General features: G+C 40.3%; 1 protein-coding gene across 1 annotated transcript in view; it reads right to left on the bottom strand.

Moving 5' to 3' along the window:
- IQCA1 (IQ motif containing with AAA domain 1) overlaps positions 1–19,435 on the bottom strand; it is a 260,984-nt gene that overhangs the window by 49,589 nt on the left and 191,960 nt on the right. The window contains exons 12-15 of the mRNA XM_038749256.1: positions 15,193–15,254; positions 11,806–11,888; positions 9,149–9,256; positions 1,277–1,476 (exon numbers count right to left, since the gene is read on the bottom strand). Coding sequence (XP_038605184.1) covers positions 1,277–1,476; positions 9,149–9,256; positions 11,806–11,888; positions 15,193–15,254 — 453 coding nt within the window. The remainder of the gene's footprint in view (positions 1–1,276; positions 1,477–9,148; positions 9,257–11,805; positions 11,889–15,192; positions 15,255–19,435) is intronic.

Raw genomic sequence — 19,435 nt, 5'->3', positions numbered from 1 at the left:
GAGGAGGACAGAGGAGGGAAGCAATGTGGTCTAGTGCATAGAGCACAGGCCTGGGAGTCAGAAGGATCTGGCTTCTCACCCCGGATCCACCTCTTGTCTGCCATGAGATCTCAGGCAAGTCACTTAACTTCTCTGTGCCTCAGATACCTCGTCTGTAAAATGGGGATTAAGACTTTGAGCTGTATGTGGGAGATTGATTGGGTCCAACCTGATTAGCTTGTCTCTACCTCAGTGCTCAGTACAGTACCACATAAGTGCTTAACAAATACCATAACTGAATAAAAAAGAAGGGGTTCTCCCTCCAGTCAGTCATATTTATTGAGCACTTACTGTGTGCAGAGCACTATACTAAATGCTTGGGGGAGTCCAAAATAACTATATAGCAGACACATTCCCTGCCCACAGTGAGCTTACAGTCAAGAGAACTCTCCACCCACCATCCCCATTTTCTCCTTCTAGAGCCACTAGGCTCTATCAATTAATCAGTGGTATTTGTTGAGCATTTACTATGTACAGAGCACTGAACTAAACCCTTGGGAGACTACAGTGATAGGAGTTGGTAGTCATGTTCCCTGCCCACAATGAGCACACAATCTAGAAGGGGAGACAGTTATTAATATAAACAAAAATGGATATGTACATAAATTCTGTGGGGCTGAGGGAGGATTGAATAATATCTGAATCTCCCAGTCACCCTATCAAATTTAACAACCCCTCTCCCTCTACCAATCACTACCTGGCTGCCACTGAACCATTATTGGTGCTGCTGAAGGGGTGGTGAGCACATCAGCAAAGAAATAATAGCCTTTCACAAACTGAGTACTATTGTCTTATGCATTAAAGGTACCAGAGCTGGCTCTATCCACGGGATGTGAGACATGAAATGAAATCACAAAACATCTGATGTGGATCCTTGAGGTGGGGGAAAGTGTTGAATGGAGAAACAATGGATATAATTCCCAGTAGAACCTGATGATAGAATTACAGAAGGAAGTTCCTGGGTAAAAGAGGCTCTGTGAAGCTGACCTGCCTAGTTGCTTTATAAAGCAGTTGCCAAAAGAAATCTCTATAAAAAAGGACCATTGAAAGGACTAACATGAGTTATGCAATAGTGATTAAATTAACTATACAGGCTAGCAAAAACACAGCCTGGAATTTTAGGGACATATGTAATTGTGCAGTTATGTGAAAGAGGAAACTTCATCTGAAAGAAAGAAATATTAATTTATAAACTTAATTTGAGGCCAGGGAACTCTGGTAAATAGCTATACCATACCTTGAACACCATATGGAGCATCATTTGAAGGCCGCTTCTGCCAGGGTATTTTCCAGCAATGTTAGAGGCAGACAAGTTGAAGAGATTGGCTCCTGTTTCGGTACATAGGGCATGAACTAGCATTTTCTTCCCAACACCAGAGGGCCCAGCCAACAGCAAAGATTTGACCCAAGGAGCCTTTTCATGCACAGATTGGGAGCCTAGAACAAATCAGAATTTAATGCTTTTAGATATGGCCACAGATCCGCAAGAGAATGGCTTATTCTGTTTATTCCTTGAGTCCTTTTTTTCCACATCCTTGGTTCTCCCTTATTTTGAAGGGCTTGTAAATTCAGGGACATCAGAAGTTAGATCCTAGAAATTTAGTATGCTTAGTATGCTCTTGGGTCCTTGTGATCCCACAGAGATGAAATTGCATTGTCTTTAAAAAAAATGAAAGATGATGATATGAAAAAAGTTTCATTAACTTCCAACTGTTTATTTCAAAGAGGGGCTACAACTGCAACAACTCATCATCAGCACGGAATCACGAAGCAGGTACTGTGGGCTGAGTTCAGGGCTGGAAACTAGGGGCATATATGGAAGTGTAAAATGTGATTCCTACCCTTGAAGGGCTTAAAGGCTAATGGGAGGGGGCAGCAAAACATCCTACCTCTGAGGTAACTAGCATATAGTTAGAATTAAAACCCAAGCTGGGTAGGGGAGAAAGGAGAGCTATGGTCTCAAGAGTTATGACAAAGTCAGCAGGAGAATGATAACTGTGAACCCACTGTTGGGTTGGGACCATCTCTATATGTTGCCAACTTGTACTTCCCAAGCACTTAGTACAGTGCTCTGCACACAGTAAGCGCTCAATAAATATGATTGAATGAATGAATGAATGGTATTTGTTAAGTGCTTACTATGTGCCAAACACCATGCTATGCACTGAAATAGATGCAAGATAATCAGGTCCCACAAGGAGCTCATAGTCTAATTAGGAGGGAGAGCAGGTATTGAATCCCCATTTTGCAGATGGGAGAACTGAGGCACAGAGATGTTAAGTGACTTGCCCAAGATCACGTAGCAGGTATGTGACAGAGCTGGGATTAGAATCCAGGTCCTCTGACTCCCAGGCCCGTGCTTTTTCCACTAGGCCACGCTGCTTCCATGGAGAAGTAGCCAGAAAATGTGGAGAGAAGGAAATTTGAAGGATGAGAGGGAGGGAACCCTGACAGGAAACACAAACTTTTCTGCAGCGGCTGCTGCTGCTTTTCCTTTCTATAGTTCCATCTGGTCAACAATTTCCCTAGCTTTTCAGGTTCTGAATGTTGATAAGCATGCTAAGGAGCTTGATGGTCAACTTACATCCTTGCTGTTTATTAACATGGAAAATATATACTATTTTAAAAGTAAAATTTCAGGGTGAATGGGATGTAGGCTTGACCTGAACTGGCACTGGCACGAACAACAGGTATGTGAGGGGGATATAGTTATATTTCTAATGCCTGTATATGTACGGCCACTTGATTAGGATTATAATGGGTGTGTGTGTGTGTGTGTGTGTGTGTGTGAACATTTCTATGGAATCAAAGCCTAATTTTCACATGTGATAGAGCTTTTGTCATTTTCAATGGAAGCCTGCCTGAAGCCCTGGGGAGGGCAAAAGCTCTTTCCTCTAAGAACCGTTAGTGACTTTGTTTTCATTTATTTTGAATTGCTGATTCCAAACATTGTTGGTTCACAGTACGCTGGTATTGTTCTAAGTTTGCTAATACCCCCTTTAGATTGTGAGCCCAGTTTGGGGCAGAGACTAAGTTTAATCTGTTTAGCTTGCTAACACCTTTTCAAAGCACTTGCCTCTTCCCTTCCTCTCTCCCTGACCACAGTCTTCTACCATTCACTTTCCAATGGCTGCTTCCCCACTGCTTTCAAACATGCTCATGTATCACCATCATTAAAAAACCTTCCCCATGGCACCCTTCAGTTTTCGCCCCACCTCTCTCCTAGCATTGCTCTCCAAACTCTTCCAGTGAGTAGTCTACATCCACTGCCTCCACTTTCTCTTTTCCAATTCTCTCCTTGATCCCCTCCAAACTCGCTTCTGCCCCCTTCACTCTATGGAAACTGCCCTCTCAAAGGTCTCTATTGACCTCTTCTTGCCAAATTCAATGATCTCTACTCCACTTTAATCCTTCTTAATCTTTCTGTTCTCTTTGACATTGCGAACCACTCCCGTCTTGTGGAAATATTATTTAACCTTGGCTTCACTGACACTGTCTTCTCCTGGTTCTTCTACGTCTCTCGCTGCTTCTTTTCAGTCTCTTTCAGAGGATCCTCCTCTACCTCCCGCCTGCTAAGTGTGGGAGTTGCTCAAGGTTCAATTCGGTGTCCCTTTCTATTCTCCATACTCACCTACTCCCTTGGAGAACACATTTGCTCCCACAGCTTCAACTATGCAGATGATTTCCAAATTTACTTCTCCAGCCCTGACCTCTCTCCTTCTCTGAAATCTCATATTTCCCTCTGTCTTAAGGACATCTCTTCTTGGATGTCCTGCCAATACTTTAAACTTAATATGTCCAAACCAGAACACCTCCTCTTCCCACCCAAACCCTCTTCTCCTCGTGACTTTTCAATTACTGTAGACAATACCATCATCTTCCCTGTCTCACAAACCTGTAACCTTGACATTATATCGAATTCATCTCTCTCATTCAACCTACATATTCATACTGTCACCCAATCCTTTTGGTTTCACCTCCAAAACCTTGCTAAAATCTATCCTTTACTCTCTATCCAAAGTGCTAATGTACTGTTACAGGCATTTATCATATCCCGCCTTGACTAGTGCATCAGCTTCCTTGCTAACTTCCCTGCCCCCTCTCTCCCCACTCGAGTCCTTACTTTACACTGCTGTTCAGATTATATTTCTAAAAAAAGATGTTCAGCCCACAGTCCACAGCTCCCCACTCCTCAAGAACCTCCAATGATTGCTCATCTACCTGCATATCAAACAGAAACTCCTTTCCTTTGATTTTAAAGCACTTAATTCTCTTGGCTCCTTCCTATCTTACCTCTCTGGTTTCCTACCACAGGGCATCATGCTTCACCCCTCTAAAGACAAGCTTACTCAATCTCTTCTACCTCATAGATGGCACCTTCCCCACTTCCTTATTTTGGCTTGGAATTCTCTTCCCCTTCTTATGCGACAGACCGGGACCCAACAACGGGCTCACAGTCTAGAAGGGGGAGACAGACAACAAAACAAAACATGTGGACAGATGTCAAGTCATCGGAATAAATAGAAGTAAAGGTAGATGCACATCATTAACAAAGTAAATAGAATAGTAAATATGTACAAGTAAAATAGAGTAGTAAATCTGAACAAAAATATATACAGGTGCTGTGGGGAAGGGAAGGAGGTAAGACGGTGGGGATGGAGAAGGGGGCGAGGGGGAGAGGAAAGAGGGGGCTCAGTCTGGAAAGGCCTCCTGGAGGAGGTGAGCTCTCAGTAGGGCTTTGAAGGGAGGAAGAGAGCTAGCTTGGTGGATGTGCATAGGGAGGGCATTCCAGGCCAGGGGGAGGATGTGGCCGGGGGTCGACGGTGGAATAGGCGAGAACTAGGCACAGTGAGGAGGTTAGCGGCAGAGGAGTGGAGGGTGCGGGCTGGGTTGTAGAAGGAGAGAAGGGAGGTGACGGAGAGCCTTGAAGCCAAGAGTGAGGAGTTTTTGCCTGATGCATAGGTTGACTGGTAGCCACTGGAGATTTTTGAGGAGGGGCATAACTTGCCCAGAGTGTTTCTGCACAAAGATGATCCGGGCAGCAGCGTGAACTATAGACTGAAGTGGGGAGAGACAGGAGGATGGGAGATCAGAGAGGAGGTTGATGCAGTAATCCAGTCAGGATAGGATGAGAGATTGAACCAGCAGGGTAGCGGTTTGGATGGAGAGGAAAGGGTGGATCTTGGCGATGATGCGGAGGTGAGACCGGCAGGTATTGGTGATGGATTTGGCAAGCAGGAGGTCATCAGTTACCTTTGAGAGGGCAGTTTCGGTGGAATGTAGGGCATGGAAGCCAGATTGGAGGGGGTCGAGGAGAGAGTTGGCGTTGAGGAATTTGAGGCAGCAGGTGTAGACGACTTCAAGGAGTTTGGAAAGGAATGGTAGGAGGGAGATAGGGCGAAAACTAGAAGGGGAGGTGGGGTCAAGAGAGGGTGAGTGCTTACTGTGTGCAGAACACAGTACAACTAAGTGCTTGGAAAGTACAACTCGGCAACAGAGACAATCCTTACCCAACAATGGCATCACCATCTAGCAGATAAAATAAATACTTTACTCCTAGTGCTTTGCACACAGTAAGTATTCAATAAATACCATTGATTGATTCTAAGCTTTAAGTCAGTCAGTGATCATACTTATTGAGCACTTACTATGAGCAGAGTATTGTACTAAGCACTTGGGATAGTACAACACAACTATAAGGTGAGCACTTATTATGGAAGTGAATTGCACTCACATGGGTTTTGGATCAGAACTGCAGATACTTTAGAAAGCAAGCCTTACATCTCTTTTATACAGACTAACTGAAAAACCTGTGTGAATTTTTTTTTCATCACTATTGTTTACAGGATATTTTGTGTAAAATCTGAGCGGAAGGTGAACCCACATAGTGGCCAATTTCCCTATATATCCCAATCTAGAGGAGTAATTATTACAGGCAGTGGGTTGGGGGCAATTTTTCTAGAAAAATAAAAAGAAAAAAGGCTAAAAACTCTTTACCATGGGCACTGCAGTCTACTGGTACTTATTTCTTTTTCAGTTTGTTTCTTACAAGCTATCTCATCACTTTGCAACAGGTAGCTGAAGGGTGCAATGAATGAGGGGCTATGAGAGGGAAGTTAGGGATGTCATAAGGGAGCATCTCTAACTGTGAGGTAGGATGAATGTCAAGGAGGGCAATCATCACTTCACCACTCCGTTCCAAGCAATCTTTGGTTACATTCTAGAAGAAGAAATACTGGCAGGACAATTGGTCTGACCCAACATATAAAATTTTTAGGCAACAGGGGAACTAGTAAATTCACTAAGGGAATTCACTGAGTTGTATTTCTGCTGGTGTAAGAGTTAATGTCCCTTTCAGAAGTATGTAATGTACTACTAGTCTGTGAGCTTCTATTGGGCAGGGATCATGTCTACCTACTCTACTCTGAAGAACATAGTACAGTGCTCTGCACACAGTAAGAACTTAATGAATACTCTTGATTCATCCTATCCCACTTGGATTACTGCATCAGCCCCCTTGCTGACCTTCCAGCCTCCTGTCTCTCCCCATTCCCAGTTCATACTTCACTCTGCTGCCCAGATCATTTTTCTACAAAAGCACTCAGGACATGTCATCCCACTCCTCAAAAAACTCCAGTGGTTGCCCATCCACCTCCAAATCAAACAAAAACTCCTCACTATTGGCTTTAAAACACTCCACCGTCTTGCCCCCTACCTCATCTCGCTATTCTCCTTCTTCAACCCAGCCTGCACACTTCTCTTTTCTAGTGCTAACCTTCTCACTGTGTCTTGATATATGTAGCCTATCTCACTGCTGATCCTTAGTCCATGTCCTGCCTCTGGCCAGGACTGCTTTCCCTCCTCAAATCAGACAGACAATTACTCTCCCACCATTCAAAGCTTTCTTGAAGGCATATCTCCTCCATGAGGCCTTCCCAGACTGTCTCCCCTTTCCTCTTCTCCCACTCCCCTCTGCATCACCCTGACTTGCTCCCTTTGTTCCTCCTCCTTCCCACCCTCACACCACTTATCTGTAATATCTGTAATTTATTTGTATTGATGTCTCCCGGCCCCCTTCCCTGCCCTAGTCTAGACTATAAGCTCATTGTGGACAGGGAATGTGTCTGTTTATTGTTGTATTGTACTCTCCGAAGTGCTTACTACAGTGCTCTGCATATGGTAAGTACTTAATAAATATGATTGAATGAATGATTGAATGATTTCTAAGGAACAAATTTAAGGAGGGGGAGAATTGGGCTCACTCTTCTTCTCTCATTGTCTCCAGACTTGAGAATACATTACGGTTGGTTCACTTTTCTACCAGGAGTTATCCTATAGACCAATACATGTTAAGTACCACTGAGTGACTGCTTAAGCTCCTTATAGGCAGGGGATGTGTTTACCAACCCTGTAATATTGTACTCTCTCATGTGCTTCATACAGTAGTCTGCACACATTAAGAGCCTCAATAAATATGATTGGTTGATTGAAATGGAGGAATGTCCAGCAACTGTGTTGCCAATAAAAAAATAATGGTTTCTTATCTTTTCCCATTTAATGAACCATACTGGGGAAGTTAGGGAATCATCTATTTGTCTTATTTGTTTTTTTATTTTATTTAAGAATTGTATTTACTGCTTACATTTGCAGAGGTAAAAGTAAAAGTAAAACCTTCCTAAGACAAAACAGCAAAACAGCTGAAGTTCATTTTTGTGACTGTGGGACAACGGTTTTCCCAGTGCCATGTGCCTAGTTTAAAATTGAACATTTTGCTGTCTGTTGGCACTAAACTTTTTACATCACTTTTAACTATATATTTTTAAATAATATAATATCTGTTACAAAATACTTGTTGTATGACTTTAACATATATGCAGCACAAGAACTTGCCTTCCTTTCAGCAGAGAAATGGTGATGTAGATCAGTGGCATGAATTCTATGGCAAAACATTTTTATTGTTTTTATTTTACCTTATTTTTCACACTGAGCTCCACTCACACTTCTTCTTATAAAACTCATTAATTAAAAAAAATAGCACTCTGTTGCAAACACAACCATGCTACTCTTAAGGTGAGTTTGCTTCTGGGTTTAATAGGTCATGTAAGGAACACTTTCACATTATTTCTTTGTAATCAATGGGCATATGCAAATTAATATCAGAAAAGAGTTCTTAAAAACTGTATTGCTCATAAAAAAAAAAAAACTTTCCCTTTTTTTCCTGGAAAAATGTCATATTAGTTTTGGTCTTCCCCCGTCTGCCCCTACCAAACTTGCTTCTCTAGACCTTGGCCTTTTGGGTCTACTGGGAAATCCACCTCTGTTTGCTAATCCCCCTTTTTTATTATTAAAACATATTGAAAGAATGAAAAGGTACTCATTTTGAAGGATTTAACTACTTTCTAAACAAAAGTTGTGAAAATGTAGCACTAACAAGAGCTGGGAGTTTGGACTGAGTGCTCTTTTCTTTTCAGGTAATTGAGGTCAGTCCCCCCCACCCCCCACCCTAACACACACACTAAAAACATAATAAAAGAAAATGGTAAATTAGAAAGGCAGTAGCTCATTGTTCAAAGTGCCTACACCAAAGTCAAATTGCAAGCAGTCTTGAAAAAACACCATGTTTCCGAATGTCTAAAAAATAAAAAGTCTTGTTGAACAATTAGAATGGATGGCATTTAAAACTAACAGGGTATTTAAAAGGGCTTCTTTAGGGCCATGTAGATCCATGAAACCTACTCCGTATAATCCTTAAATGTTCACATTGTTTTGTACCAAGTAACATTAGCCTCTTGTAAAAAATGAATTGTAACCTAAGCCATTCCCCGAACTTGATTCATTTTAATCACTTGAGCTTGTTTTTGCTTATAACTTTTCCCAAGTGATTTTTTTTTATGTGTTTCAGACCAAAACTGCTAACTTGCCAACAGAGATGGTATGGAAATGTATTTTTTGACAATGCTTATTTAAACTGGAAAACAGTTACTCCAAAAAAGCTTTGTGGCTGAAATCGTTCAAGTGCTATCAAAGCTGGAGGGTAGTGTACTTTTCCTAATAGGAGGTCAATAACAGTTAGTTGTCCCTTTAGAAGATTTTTTTACACTAGCCTTACCTAATGGCAAGATTCCATAGAGGGCAATCAGCTGTCTGACGTCTGTGAGGGAGGGCATTGGTTCTATGTCTACCTGACGAAGAGTGCTTCCCAGATAACTGTACTCACCTGGGGAGAGAAAGCAGAGGCTTAATAGCAAACAGGAAGCTATATTATTCTGAACTGCATCAATTTGGCAAGGAAAAAATACCACCAAGTGCAAGCTAACATATTCTTGAGTAAACCTTGAAATATCAAGAGATCATGACTATGCTGAAGATTTTGATTTCATATTTTCTGAGCAAAGAGTCTGATAATGCCACGATATTGGAGACTCTCACATCTGCTACTTCACTGCCATTTCAAGCTTTGATATGGCAGGCTTCAAATTTGATTATACAGTGATCAAAGTTCTAAAAGAAATAGGTGGAAAAGTTATACAGCATAAAAATATACTATGAATGAACAGTATTTGTTACCAGCATGGTTTTCACATTAGAAACTTGGAAATCTGATTCTAAAATAGAGTATTTAAATGAGGCTGTAATTCAAGTTGAATATGAAAATCAGAATTAACATCCTCTTCTGAGGGAAATGTTCTATCATCATTTTAAGGGGAAAATAAATAAGGAATAATATAGAATTCAATCTTTTCATGTTTATAAGGCATCAAAGGGTTTGATTACTACTAAACTGTATATCTTAAAAGATATTCTCTGACTAATTTTGATAAAGTTACCAAGAAAATTAGTAGGGAAGTCTTTGTTCATCATATGAATGAATATTTCAAAACCATTACATTTTTCACTGGATTTGTTTTATTCTTGATTATAAAGATATGGAGAGAATGCTAGTATCTTGCTACATTTCCTCCAGATTTCTCACAGAAATTAATTCAGACTGCAAGTAGACATCAGCAATACAGAAAATTTAATGTTTGAAATGTTAAGAAAATATGTTTAAAAATCTTTAAGGAATCAGGCAGTAACAATTACTCTATTGTCATACAGGACAATCTTTAATGGTGCCTGCTAGACATAAATGTCCTTGAGAGGGACAGTCAGGATTGGTTAGGAGAGAGCAGTGAAAATGAAAAGCCTCCATTGCTGCTACAGATAGACTGCTGCAGATATATGCTCACATTAATGAACATGTAATGAATAGAAGACTGGTTAATTAAGTCTTCAGAGGAGTAGGAAGGGATTATGTAACAACCATTAAAACCAGCATTAATTGCTAGGAAACATGACATGAGCAGTGATATGACAATGACCCCAATTTCCCCATTTAGCTATGTCTATTTTGATGTCAAGATGCACCATGTCTTTTGAAATTAACCCATTAAAAAGAGAGTATGGTAAATTAGTTGGGTGTTCTGTTTTGTATGCCTTTTAACTAGAGAGGCACAAATAATCTTGGGCTGGATGCCAAGCTATTTATTGGATGATCAGAAACTGAACATAACTTCTGCAGAGGAGATGAAAAACAGGAGATGAAAGGAAATTGAGAAAAGGAACAGAAAGGAAGGTAAGGCCTGAGGTGGAGAAAGGGAGAAAGGTTCTAGGAGGAAAGTGAAAATAGATCACTATGCAAAGAAGTTTTCAAACTTTGTAGAATTTCTCCTGTTGTGTATCTCCACCTTTTGTGAAATCAGATTATCTTTCAGTGACACTCCCACATTATTATTATTATTTATAACTTCACATACAGAGGGTTTACTGTGTGCAAAGCACTGGGGAAAAGCACAAGGATATTAATTTAGAGCCCACAAGGGGACCATAATCTATCAGGGGTGGGTGAAACTGGTGACAGACACATGGAGAGAAAAAATGGAGCACCTTCAATAAAAACAACAACCACAGCAGCAATAATTACTGTTCTCCTCCCACTACTGGAATCTTTGTATTTTAATCCTAAAGTCAGCTGGATACATATCAATAAGACTAAAAGAAAAAGGGGCGGAAAGTGGCACAGACCACTGAAAAATGATTTCAGAGATGGTAGATTAAAAGAAGAGGTAACAGGTTTTATGAACTTTTTTGGCATTTGGTATGTGCATTTTAATTTCTGGATAGATTATTTTGTTCCTTGAATATTATTTAATGACATTATTTATGATGTGAAGCACCTAAGGTACCAAATAATCTTGCAGTATAATGCTTCATCAGATAATATTCACTGAGTGCTACTGAAGGGAATACAGTGTACGTATTAACTTGATTACCAGCAATGATTAATTACAAAAGACATCACAGGAGGTGGCAATCAAGGTGAAACTCTCCAAAGGTGGAACTGTCCTGGAGAGTTGCAACTCTTTTGACCAGATACAAGTTTCCCAAATGATTCAAGGAAAAAATGTATCATATCTAGTTCTAACACCAGAAAAAACAGGTAATTAAATTAACTTTCTCTTCCTAACCTAAGAAGGTGCTATAGAGTCCTCTTGTTCTTAGAGTTTAGAGTGTGAGTCCCACAGGGGACAGGGTTGATGTCTAATTCCTATCTGTGCATTCTCTCCCAGCCCTTAGTACAGGACTCTTCACATAATACGTACTTAATAAATACTATACTACTACTGTTCTGGGTGCTGGGTAGCCCACTGAATCCTGCATAAAAAGTGACACACAATTAATTCACAGCACTTAAAAATATTATTTGGACTGTGATGTATACTTTACCAATGTAATCAGAGAGTTTCACTTTCTCTGGCTTTATTAATAATCCTTCTTCTACTAGCTCTTTGAAGAGAGAATCAATGGTCCTAAAGATGAAAATATGCAGTTTGTATATGTGTAAAAGAACATAAAAGTAATGAATCCTACATTTATGCATAATTTTGCACATAGATTACCATCAAAATAAAAAATAAACCTCATTTAATTATATTTATTAAGCATGCCCTTCAGTGTTTCCATATTTTCTGGCTGTTAGTTTAGAAATCAAACATTTTCACCTCCATCTATATATGGCTCCAATTAATAGGAAAACCATCACCTTATGGCAGATTCTGTGAGATCAGTCATGACTCATGCAATCTAGTCTTTCATCAATCTCCATTACTGAACACACATATTAAAAATTATTCTTTGAGAGTAACACTATAAACCTATAATTATGTATTTAATTAGCTTCAGCAATCAGTAGTAGATCATTAATCCTTCCTGGAATTTATTTTCTTTTACCAATAGTTTGAAAATCTTAAAGGAATATGGTCTTGCACTAGAATAAATTCTTATATAGGAAATGAAATATTCAAAGATGCATACATAACTCTGTCTTACAGAAGTGTAATGATGCTTTTACCACTGTTTACAGATGTCACCACCATTTCTTCCCTAAAAGGGATACTGGCATGTGGCCAGCACCCTGGTAATTTATACCAATTAAGAGAAAACATATGACACCCATTCCATTTCTGCACTTATTGCATACATGAAACTTCCACTGAAATCAACTGGTATTTGGTATGTGGAATCGTAGATAGGTTGTCAAAATATTCTAGGGGTGATGTCCTCTGAGGCCTTTTAGCTTTCCATTTATTCTGCAATTTGTCTTTCAGCCCTGCTGTAACCTTCCTTTTGGCTGAAGGAAACAGCATACAGCTCTGTATTTAAACAGTGCTCTGAAGGGTGTATGAATTAGATGAGATTGATTAAAAGTGACATAAGGAGTTTTCTTCCTCTAGGGTCACTGTTGACTTGAACCTGATCCTTGCCCCTTTTGACTTCAGTGCTAGTTGTCTGAATCCCCAACTAGGGCAAGGCGACAAGGAAAGTAATTGCGTTAACAGTTCAATTCCATATCACTTCACTAAGAAATTACAATATTAATTATATAGTCTCAAACATTTTAAAAAATGATGATGCCGAAGATGATCTATTTTTAAATCACAGTCTCAGAACATGGATTTTAGACCTTGAAATGGCCCCTTTGTGGATTTCATCAATGATAAATATGACCAATTTATGTGACAATGCTCACTTTAGGTGAGAAACATAAGTTTCCTCAGAGCATTCCACGGGGACTGAAGTGGGTCCCACAACTCTGGCTTTTTTTTTAACAAATGGGATTTCTGACAGATATCAGAGACCACCAGGTGTTATTTCACTTGCTTTGGGGAATTAAAATGAACAAAGTGGGTTTTCTCCTTACATCACTGACAGTTGAATTAAGTCTTTTTAACAACAATACAAAGAGGGAGGATGGTCACAGAACAGATTATTTTACCTATAGTATACATCTAATGAGTAACACGAGTCTTCTCCATATGGCCAAAACAACATTTCTTCCAGTAAATTTGCTGTGCAACAGATAGTAAAGGGTTTGGAAAGTCTTTATTTTACTATAAGGCAGATAGTCCAGTAGAAATAGGGGGAGACAAGGTCAGTATCCCTGCATTTTAGGCCTCATTTGCCACCTACTCATGAGAGAAATCATTTAACCTACTGGTGACTCAATTTTATTTTTGTTTCTCCTTTTGGAGTGTAAGCTCCTTGAGGGGAGGGAATGTGTCATTTCCCTGTTCTGTATTTCCCAAGCGCCTGGTGTGGTCCACCATGCAATTGGGAGCTCAGTAAATGCTACTACTACTACCCCCAAAATGTGGACAATATATCCACTTTTCTCCTCCTTCCCAGAAATGTCACAACTGTGTTATATTTACTCTCCCAAGTGGCTAGTACAGTGCTCTGCACACATTAAGCACTCAATAAGTATACTTGATTGATTGAAAAATGTTGGGAGGATACATATAAAAATATGATGGGATGTTTACAGATTTGTGAAATGGGACTAGACTCTGTAGTCTGGGATTTTGTTACAATAGGTTTAACTGGAATTCCTCATATACCAGCTTTAAAAAGCAGCTTTGGGTACTGATTGTTCAACAAGAAACTCTTGGAGAAATGGGTTTAGGAACTAAGCAGTCCTGTTAGAAGGATCTGGATGGTTCAGGGAATGCTAGGAAACTCTGGCTCCTGCTGTGCAGAGACTTGGTAGGTTTTGCAGATGTCCAGATGAAATCTATTAGCCCTCCCATGGCCCCCTATAATAGAAGGGAATCTTCATTCTGCTCCTCCACCTCTCAGAAGGCTGGTGGGAGGCCCTGTCAGAGAAGTAGGGGACTGGTAGGCAGCTTTGGTGCTGGCCAGAGATCAGCTGGGAGTGACCAAACCTCCTCTCCCAATTTTTTCTTGCCCCTTCCACTTCCTCCCTTTTTCTTCCCCGTAATGCTCTGTTCCTGAGGAGTCCAAGACTTTCTGGAGTCTCTACCTTAATTTGGATTTACATGTTTGGGAGTTGGTGGCGGGGGGGAAGACCCCCTTTGAGCCAATGGCACAATTCCTAAACCTCAATAAGAAGAATATGACATTTGTCAAGCACTGTACTAAGTGCTGGAGTAGATGCAATGCAGTTAGATCAGACAATGTTCCTGTCCCACATGGGGTTTACAGCTTGACCTTGGCCCCATATTTAGCTCACTGGAAGACAGGTACTATTGAAATCCAAATGCCACCACTGCTGTTTAAGAGGAAAGTTTATTTAAAATTGATGTTGACAGAAGTTCAATCTAGGCAATATTAAACATTTAAGAATGGTTGCCCCTTAAAATACAATTTGTTTTCAAATTTTATTCCCTACCATTACTGTTTTTATAGAAACAAAACTTTGGGAATGACTATTTACAAGCCTCCCTTTTATTTCCACTATTTCAATCAATTGATCAATGGTATTTATGCTCTTGCTGGGTGCAGAGGACTGTACTAAGTATTTGGGAAAGTAAAATACAACAGAGATGGTAGATGTGATCCTTTCCTACAAGGGGCTGAATGAATATTAGATCGCAATGACTAGTTTTCACTCATTTTTAAGATTTATAAAAGTACCATAGTTTTAAAAATGCATAAAAATTATATGAATTCTAAAAGTACAACAAAAAAGGAAGGTCACTTTTGAGGCTCTTTAACCCTTTAAATTAGAACAAGGTGTATATTAGCGTGCCCACCCTCCCTCTCTAATACACCATGTCACCTGGTAAATCTCAAGTGAATTAGTGCATTCTTTACCTGCCAGGAGTCAGATCTCTTTCCTTTTTATGCTTTTTCTTTCCACCTTTTTTCCCTCCTTTCTGGGAATGAAAAACAGTCAAAAGAACATAATTTTAATTTAATTTAATTCAAAGTCATAGGAAGGTACAGTTGCACATTGTATTAATTTTAATTTGTTTAAAATACTTTTTCTATATTTGTGCCAGTAATAAAATATGGTTCAATTCAGTTAGAAAGTGAAGTGTGGGGGTTAAAATTAGGATTGGTTTTATGACTTCCGAGATTCCTTACTCCTTAACAGGACCACTGAGCTACAGCTTTCTACAGTATCCCTGGTGGAAAGGGATCATGTCTATCAACTCTAGTGTTGTGTATTCTACCAAGTGCTTAGTATAGTGTTCTGCACACAGCAAGCACTCACTAAATACCGCTGATTGATTAACACGGCTCTCCCAATATGAATCCCTTTCAATTACCACATAAGTATTAGGATGAAGGGTGCACTGCACTCAATCTTTATTGAGTGCTTACTATGGGCAGAGCACTGTACTAAGTGCTTGGGAGAGTATAGTAAAACAGTTGAAAAACATGTTCTCTGCCCACCACGAGCTCAATTAATAGTATTTATTAAGTGCTTTCTATTTGTATAGCACTGTACTAAGCACTTGGGAGAGAACAATACAGCAGAGTTGGCAGACCTGTTCCTGGAGGGTCTAGAACTTCTTGCATGAATTGTAATTTGAAGGAATTATAGAGGCAGACCTGATGGAATACTGTACCTTTAAGAATGAGTATGTTACAGAGGGAGAGAGTCTAGGGGACCTAGTACAAGCAGCAATAATCAGAGCATGAGTTAGAGAAGCAGTGTGGCTCAGTGGAAAGAGTGGAAAGAGCTCATGCTATGGAGTCAGAGGTCATGGGTTCAAATCCCAGCTCTGCCAATTGTCAGCTGGGTGACTTTGGGCAAGTTACTTAACTTTTCTGTGCCTCAGTTACCTCATCTGTAAAATGGAGATTAAGACTGTGAGCCCCCTGTGGGACAACCTGATCACCTTGTAACCTCCCCAGCACTTAGAACAGTGCTTTGCACATAGTAAGCGCTTAATAAATGCCATTGTTATTATTATTATTATTACATTTTTGGTAATTATGTTCCATAAATGATTTCTTGGTTATTTTACAGAGCAACCAGTGGCTGTTTTATCAAGAAAGACATACAGCATAGTACCATTAGCTGATTTAAAGCAATTAAGTTTGATGGTGAAGAAAGATTTGTACAAGGAAAAGCTAAAGCATGTAGTGATTTAAAACTGACAGTGAATGTTGCTTATTGACCGGGAATGTTTTGAACAGGGATTTGACTTGTTCCTGAGAACAAGTTGATTCAATATTAACAAATATGGCAGGGGAATAGGTTAACTTCATTGCTTAGTAGTTTTATACTATCAGAATCCGAGACAAATTACTACAACTTGATAATCCATAGGGTTTTATAGTTAGGACAGTGAAACCTTGGAAGCGTTCAAATTTTATGCAAATACCTGACACAAGATGACATTTTCCTGTCCTTTCTGGCAAAGCTAAAAGGATAAGTAAAAATTGCATTTCTGGAATACTATCTTTGAGAAATTGTGAAACATTGTGAAATGTCAAAATCTTCAGTAATATAGAGAAATAGTGGTTATAAATCAAGAACTATTGGGATCTTGGTTAAAAATATGAATTTACTTGTTTGACTAAGAGAGCCAAATATTTGTTACTGACTACTATTCAAACTTACCAAAAATTACAGTATCAAATAACACATCAAATATGATAATTTTAATTCTAGAATATCAAATGTGATAATCCTAATTAAATCCATTTTGCCAGCATATTATATCACCTAAGGTCATGAAAGTGAACCATGCCATTTAGTAGTGCTACTTCCAGGCTGGGGTGTGGTGGGGGCATACTCATAGCTCAAATAGGTTAGCAGAAAACTGGATTAAACTATTGAGCAAACATTTGCATAGGCAATTATTAAATTTGGCACAAAATATCAGAACACACCCATCACAATAGGACAGTTATTCATGATTAGGGAAGAAAGTCAAAACTAGACTTCTAGCAAGTTTCAAAATGAAGTCAATGAGGGAAATGATCATGAAGAGGATAGAATCTTTTATCCCAGTACTTCCCCTTATCACCGCCCCACCAGGCCTGCCCCTGTCAGCTCATTCATTCATTCATTCATTCATTCAGTCGTATTTATTGAGTGCTTACTGTCTGCAGAGCACTGTACTAAACGCTTGGGAAGTACAAGTCGGCAACATATAGAGACAGTCCCTACCCAGCACAGTCTAGAAGGGGGAGACAGACAACAAAACAAAAATGTAGACAGGTGTCAAAATCGTCAGAACAAAATAACAAAATGAACATTAACAAAATAAATAGAATAGTAAATATGTACAAGTAAAATAAGTAGAGTAGCTGCATGGCTCAGTGGAAAGAGCACGGGCTTTGGAGTCAGAGGTCATGGGTTCTAATGCTGCCTCTGCCAATTGTCAGCTGTGTGACTTTGGGCAAGTCACTTAACTTCTCTGTGCCTCATTTCCCTCATCTGTAAAATGGGGATTAAGATTGTGAGCTACCCGTGGGACAACCTGATCACCTTGTAACCTCCCCAGCACTTAGAACAGTACTTTGCTCATAGTAAGCACTTAATAAATGCCATTATTATTATTATATACAAGTGCTGTGGGGAGGGGAAGGAGATAGGGCTGGTGGGGGGATGGGGAGGAGGAGATCCCTCATGCTGTCTTCCTGCCCTCCCCCCCCCCACAACCCCGACTCCCCACAGCCCCAGCCCAGTGCAGCCTGTGGAACTGCTTGCTCCTTATCAGGACAGCTTCCCTTCTTCCTCGACTGGTTTCTTACCTTGATTCAATCCTCCTGTCATCACTGAAACCTGGATCTCCCCTATCTACACTCTTTCCTCTGCTGCTCTCTCCCAAATGGGAGCCTCATCTTTTCCCACTCCTCAAGACTTAGTAGGAGAGGGGTAGGAGTTGGCTACGTCTGGCTCCCCATTCTGCTTTCACCCCATCCTACTGCCCCTTCCCTTCCAAGCCCCCATCATCTGCCTCTACCACTCACTCCAATTACTAGTCACCACTAGAGAAGTAGCATATCTTGGTGGATAGAGCCCGAGCCCGGGAATCAGAAGGACCTGGGTTCTACTCCCTGCTCTGCCACTTGTCTGCTGTGTGACCTTCAGCAAGTCACCTCACTTCTCTGTGACTCAGTTACCTCATTTGTAAAATGGGGATTAAGACTGTGAGCCCCATGGGGGACAGGGACTGTGTCCACCCCGATTTGCTCATATCCACCCCCAGTGCTTAGTACAGTGCCTGGAACACAGTATGTGCTTAACAAATATCACAGTTATTATTATTATCTAATAATAATAATAATAATGATGGCATTTGTTAAGCGCTTACTATGTGCAGAGTACTGTTCTAAGCGCTGGGGGGGGATACAAGGTGATCAAGTTGTCCCACGTGGGGCTTACAGTCTTAATCCCCATTTTACAGATGAGGGAACTGAAGCTCAGATAAGTTAAGTCAAGGTCACACAGCAGACACATGGCGGAGTGGGCATTCAAACCCATGACCTCTGACTCCAAAGCCCGGGCTCTTTCCACTGAGCCACGCTGCTTCTCTTACCTACTCTTACCTTCTCTTATCTACTACCCCCTCAACCCCTGCCTCCAACTTGATGAACCATTTTGATCCCTTTTTTACATTTCTTCTCTTCCCATCCCTATATGCATCCTCAGGGACATCAATATTCATGAGGATGTGCCTGACAACCTGTCTGCTACTCACTTCCTCTCAGACATCAACTCCACTGACCTCCTTCTCCAACACACCTCACCCACGCACCAACTTGGGCACACACTCTATCTTATCACCTCTAGTCACTTTAAAATTTCCAACATCATAAAACCTAAAATTCTACTTTCAGTCCTTAGCCTCCTGATCTGTCTTCTCTTCTACTCCCTACCAACCAACAATGCTATCTCATTCCCACACAGGGTCTTCTGATCTCTTCACCCTTTCCAATTTTCCAAATTCACCATGCCTCCTTTGGTCTCCATACCCACGCTGCATTCCCTTGATACACAAATCCTCACCCTCAACACCACTTGAATCACTTCCACAGATTACTTCCTTCATTCTTGTGCATGAACTGCTGAGCACTGCTGGCTGAAATCCAG

This window comes from Tachyglossus aculeatus, chromosome 7 (genome assembly GCF_015852505.1).
Source record: "Tachyglossus aculeatus isolate mTacAcu1 chromosome 7, mTacAcu1.pri, whole genome shotgun sequence".
Lineage (NCBI taxonomy): Eukaryota > Metazoa > Chordata > Mammalia > Monotremata > Tachyglossidae > Tachyglossus > Tachyglossus aculeatus.
The sequence above is the reverse complement of the archived record's forward strand: the minus strand, read 5'-3'. Positions and strand labels throughout refer to the sequence as shown.